The sequence below is a fragment of the Phycodurus eques genome, chromosome 6, assembly GCF_024500275.1.
Source record: "Phycodurus eques isolate BA_2022a chromosome 6, UOR_Pequ_1.1, whole genome shotgun sequence".
Lineage (NCBI taxonomy): Eukaryota > Metazoa > Chordata > Actinopteri > Syngnathiformes > Syngnathidae > Phycodurus > Phycodurus eques.
The window spans coordinates 31,437,560-31,443,559 of record NC_084530.1 but is presented as its reverse complement, the minus strand read 5'-3'; the positions used below and the strand labels follow the sequence as shown (position 1 = coordinate 31,443,559).

At 45.9% G+C, this 6,000-nt stretch overlaps 1 protein-coding gene across 2 annotated transcripts in view; it reads left to right on the top strand.

Moving 5' to 3' along the window:
- The first annotated feature begins 1,618 nt into the window (after window positions 1–1,618).
- The window catches only part of kif16ba (kinesin family member 16Ba), a 30,692-nt gene continuing 26,310 nt past the window's right edge, over window positions 1,619–6,000 (top strand). For both annotated transcript variants that reach the window (XM_061679300.1, XM_061679301.1), the window contains exons 1-3: window positions 1,619–1,964; window positions 5,051–5,120; window positions 5,197–5,310. In XM_061679300.1, the coding sequence (XP_061535284.1) occupies window positions 1,918–1,964; window positions 5,051–5,120; window positions 5,197–5,310 (231 nt within the window). In that variant the 5' untranslated portion in view covers window positions 1,619–1,917. The remainder of the gene's footprint in view (window positions 1,965–5,050; window positions 5,121–5,196; window positions 5,311–6,000) is intronic.

The following is a 6,000-nucleotide window of genomic DNA, read 5'->3' as shown; positions in this document are numbered from 1 at the left end:
TCCTTATAAGTTAGAGGAGAGGAGAAGCGGCTCAGAAAATGGATGGATGAAGTGATTCCTTTCATATATAATACAAGACATTTCATGGCACTATTTAATTTCTGGAGCTATTTTTCTGCTCTATGCTCAGCTTGTTGGGTGCAATTCATCACTTTAGCAAAATAAAAACAGAACATTTTGCTTGATTAATAATCATCATATCCTCTTTGACTTTGCTGTCATTTTCCATGTTTTCCTGACCTTGCCTAGCGCTTTGCTGGGTTTCTCTCAGTAATTGCGAGACACACGAGGAATTTGTGCCGGCGCGGCGGACGACTGCTGAGCACATCTGCCTCACAGTTCCGGGGACCGGGGTTCAAATCCCGGCCCCGCTTGTGTTGAGTTTGCACGTTCTCCCCGCGCCTGGGTGGCTTTTCTCCGGGCACTCCGGTTTCCTCCCACGTCCCAAAAACATGCGCACGAGGCGGATTGAAGACTCAAAATTGCCCGTCACATTCCCATGTGAGTGCGAAGGGTTGTTTGTTTCTGTGTGCCCTGCGATTGGCTGGCGACCGGTTCAGGGTGGACCGCCCGAAGAGAGCTGGGATAGGCTCCAGCAGCCCGCGACCCGCGTGAGGAGAAGCGGAAAAGACAACGGAGGGATGGGCAAGGAATTTGTCTCCGGTAGTTGGAGCCACTCTAGTATGACAAGATCTGGAACAAAGTCCCAGAAAACTGTCCATCAGCTCAGACACTGAGTTCATTTAAATCAAAGTTTAAAAACTGACCTGTTCAGCATTGATTTTTAATAGAATAGATTCACTCTCAATGCATTTCAACTTTTTATGTTTAATGTCTACATTATTGTGTTGGGATGATTTGGAAATTGCTTCTTTTTCCTGCCTTCCTTTTTTCTTCTGTATTAATGTCTCTGTAAAGCACTTTAAGTCGAATTGTGCTACACAAATGAACTTACCTTGCTACATTCATTCATGCATTCGGGGAAGGTAATTGAGGACGTACATTTAACATGACAACTAAAAATCTACTAAAAGATTACCCTACAAACATTTTAATTGGGATGAGAACTAAATAACCCACTCTATCCAAATCACCAAAAGCTAGAGGAACATATTTCAAAACCTAAAACGATATCTATCCGATATCTAATGATTTTAAAGACAAAGATTCAACATCAGCCAAAACAAGTTTTATGTAATTCTGACATGGAGAATTTATTTTGATTTTAATCATACCAAATTGTTTTGAGGAAACATTTCGGCAATGGATATCTGAAAAGGACAGCAAAACAGCCAAGCTGGAATACAAAGACAAATGTAGAATAATACAAAATAAAAACTGGAAATCATGTACAGCAAACACCCTGATAATTATTACTAAAAGATTTATACATAGATGCAGATTTCTAAAACGTCACACACTGTTTTAGGTATTTTTGGGGGGAATCTTTGTATCGGAATGTTGGCGAAATTTTAATTAATAAAGTTGAGGAAAAAAAACGCTTGTATTCTCCGTTATCACCACTGGGGGGGCGGTAGTGTGCAACCTGGATACGTGGTGAACCGGCCCGACGAAGAAGCTTTCTCGGTGACGAGTTCCCCTGTTGCCCATTGGCCAATCAAAAGCAGCAGCTAGCCCGCTCGGCCGGCTAATTTTGCCCTCCAGCTCCCGGAGCGCCGGAGGCGGTTCGGTCCGCGTCACAACAACACCTGGCCGAGGTGGCGACCCACTCACCCGGTCTCTAGTTGTTTTGTTTTCTTTTACACTTTTGTGCTGCCAAGTGCCTTTTATCCCTGTTCCTCCCCCCGCTGCTGCTGCTAGCCGCTAGCGGCTAACTTGCGAGCCAACTCATCGCCTGCCCTGAAGCCTCCAAGCTCACTTTTCAGCCGAGCGGAGCGGACCGGAGCGGGATGAGCCATGGCATCGGTTCGGGTGGCTGTCCGCGTCCGACCCATGTGCAGACGGTGAGTTTATATAATATATATATATATATATATATATATTAGTTTTTTAACATCACAATGTGTGACTGTGTATAAATGCGAACAGTTATAAACATGTTAATAACACTGACACTTTTATTTAAAAAAAAAAATGCAAAAAAATAAAATAAAATTAACGAAAATAATAGTCTGGCCAGTCTTTTCCCATCAAAAGTTTGATCAAAGCAGCTGGTGAAAATGTAACAGCAGCAGGTTTGATTAGAAATAAATGAGCTGAACTGTAGCGCTTTGTCTTCCAGTGGCGTCAACACGCATTTCAGTTCGGGGGCCACGTTCACTCTAATTTCATCTCAAGTTGGTTGGACCATATTTGTGAACTAATAAGATTATAAGTAAAGACAGTTCAAATGTTTTTCCCATTGTTTTGGTGCAAATAATTCAACTGGGAAAATATTCACATTTATTGATTATTATCTTGTTGCAAATCATATGAGAAATCTGAAATTTCAGAACAAAAATGAGTGCAGTTTCAACAATACAGTATTATGATTCACCGTTTTTTTCATTTACGTGTGTGAAAGACAAGTCTGACCGATCTAGGCGGACTCGGCGTTTTAGTCGTACCATTCTTGCGCGTGTGACACACTGATCTGAAGAAACAATGAATGAACACACAATTGCGATGTGATGTCATTGAGACAATATCAGAAATATGGCCAAAGAACGGGGGACAGGGCCGTGTATAATCGCGCTAGAAACCTGCTGACTAAATAAATTAACTCTGCAAAGAGGAACTATGCAGCAAAGTTGGAAAAACAGTTAAGCGCTAACGACTCTAAATCAGTCTGGCATGCATTCCAATCGCTGACCAATTACAAGCGACGATCCCCCCCCAAGCTGAGAACAATAGTAGACTGGCCGACAACTTGAACACCTTCTACTGCAGATTTGAAAAGGACACTTTCACACCCCACACCCACCCGGCCGCACCACCTTCCACTATCACACCACCGAATTCTGCGTTAACCATCCGCGAACAGAATGTGAGACGCATCTTCAAACAACAAACGATTAACAAAGCGGCAGGCCCGGACCTTGTGTCCCCATCCTGTCTCAAAGTCTGTGCGGACCAGCTCGCACTCAGATCTTCAATAGATCTCTGGAACTGTGCGAAGTACCGTCCTGTTGCAAACGCTCCACCATCATTCCGGTCCCCAAGAAACCTACAATCTCGGGTCTAAATGACTACAGGCCTGTCGCCTTGACATCTGCGGTCACGAAGTCCGTTGAACGTCTCGTGCCGGACCACCTCAAGAGCGTCACGGGTCCCCCGCCGGACCCCCTGCAGTTTGCCTACCGAGCGAACAGGTCTGCGGATGATGCGGTCAACGTGGGACCGCACTTCATCCTAGAACACCTCGACAGTGCAGGGAGCTACGCGAGGATCCTGTTCGTGGACTTCAGCTCAGCGTTCAACACCATCATCCCCGAACTCCTCTCCTCCAAGCTTCTCCAGCTCAGCGTCTCACCTGCCATCTGCCAGTGGATTCACAGCTTGCTGACAGGCAGGACATAGGAGGTGAGGCTGGGGGAGGCCACCTCATCCACACGCAGGATCAGCACTGGGGCGCCCCAAGGTTGTGTCCTCTCTCCGCTGCTCTTCTCTCTCTACACGAACGACTGCACCTCAGCGGAGCCGGCTGTCAAACTCCTGAAGTTTGCAGATGACACCGCTGTCGTCGGCCTCATCGACGACGGTGACGAGCCCGCATATCGACAGGAAGGGGAGCGGCCGGAGCTGCGGTGCGGCCGACTCAACCTGGAGCTGAACACGCTCAAAGATGATCGTGGACTTCAGGAGGCATCCTTCGCCACAGCTGCCCCTCACGCTGTCCGGCTGCCTTGTGTCAACCGTCGAGACCTTCGAGTTCCTGGGAATTACAATCTCTCAGGACCTGAAGTGGGCGACCGACATCGACTCCGTCCTCCAAAAGGCCCAGCAGAGGATGTACTTCCTGCGGCTTCTGAGAGAGCACGGCCTGCCACGGGAGCTGCTGAGGCGTCGACACAGCTGTCATCGAATCGATCCTGTGTTCTTCCATTGCACTCTGGTTCGGTGCTGTTCCAAAAAAGGACAAACTCCGACTACGACGGACAATCTAAACTGCTGAAAGGATTGTCGGTACCCCCCTACCCACCATTGAGGACTTGCACGCTGCCAGAACTAAGACAAGATTGTGCAAAATCCTCTCGGACCCTCCGCATCCCGGTCACCGGCTCTTCCGGCTCCTTCCCTCAGGTAGGCGCTACCGATCAATGCAACCAGAACTAGCAGACATTCCAACAGCTTCTTCCCTCTTGCCATCAATTTCTTGAACACCTAACCTACAATTCCATTGCAACATGCTGGCAATTTTTTGACTTGAGTTTGTTGTCACATTTCTGTTGGGCCAATGATATATTACTCGTGCACTCACTGTAGTCGTCTCGCCACGCTGCACTATTTGCATATCTGTTGTTGACCAATACTGGCCACTCATGCCAGAGTAGCATCTGCACCAGTGAGAAGTATCTGCAACATTTGCACAACCAACATTGTCCCAGATGATCGCGCGACTCGTCACTTGAAACCGCATCCACTCCTTGAAGTCTCGGCGCCCTTTGCACAATGGTCATTGCGCCGGACTATTGCAATATTAGTCATTCGAACTGCTCTAAGTGCTAGAGGACTCTGCATCTTTTTGCACAATTGTCAAAAAAAATAAAATAAAATGTACCGGCATTACGAGATAACTAGCAACCCTTTATTGCTCAGTGACTGTTTTTTTTTTGTCCATGTCTTCCTGTCTCCAAAGCGTTCTCTGTCAATTGACCGTCTGTTGTCGTACTCGAGCGGCTCCGACGACCGGAGACAAATTCCTTGTGTGTTTTTTGGACAAACTTGGCAAATAAAGATGATTCTGATTCACGTGTGTGGATTCTATTGGGGTGAAAACGAGCGGTATTTAGGGCATTAATAAATCAACAAAGTAATAAATCAACAATTTAGTCAAAAGTGGAGCGAGCGAAAAGCTCCCTTTCAAATCTTCACTTTGTTGTTCTTCCAGGGAGAAGGACTTGATGGCCAAGTGCATCATCAAGATGGACGGCAGCAAAACCTCCATCACCAACCCGAAGGTATTGTGCTTCTTCTTCCGCCTTGTCAAGCGTTCGGCCCCAAAAGCATCTGAAACCTCCAACTACTTTCCTAAAGCGCTCTGAAGGCATCGCGGGGGAGCTGATGAGGGATTCCACCAAAACCTTTACCTACGACTTCTCCTACGACTCGGCCGACTCGAGGAGCTCCAGCTTTGTCACTCAGGAGAAGGTAAACCATTTCAAGGTTTTTCCTGCTGCTCCCAAAAGTTTTTTTTTTTTTTTTTTTACACACAATTTTCAACTCCCCACATCATTGACTGACCTGGCCGTTTTAAATATTAAATGTGGCAAAATGTGCAAAAATGGATTGATTGAATCGACAACAAACCGATCATCTAATTAATTGTCAACTCCCAAATTCGCCGATTTCTGTAGTCCTCCATGAAAGCAGACTAATTATCGTTGTTTTTTTTAAATACAACATTTGCAAACATCCGCTTTTACTTTGGAAAACAATCATCAACATTTTTGGCAATTTTTGGTTGAATGTTACGGACCAAACCAATTTATGTTTCTGTGCTTCGTTTCTGTAGTCTACTTGCAGATTTATTTCCTCCCTACTTTTGAAAACAGATGTGTACTTTTTACACCTTAATTTGTCAAAATCGGCTCGTTACTTTTTTCAACCTCTGCTGATGGCGATGCAACGTGAAAATGATGTCAATAGGGAGAGGGAAAGTCAAGAGTGAGATCTTCACTCATTTAGTGCCAACAACGTATCAATACGCATTTTTAAAACCCAAGCGTTCAGTGCCAAAAACTTCACGGGAAGTGGGAGAAGGAGGCGCTGACGCAGCACCACAGAGAAAAGAGAGTTTGGGAAGAATTTTACCGAGGCTCAACTGCCAGCCGAGGGCAG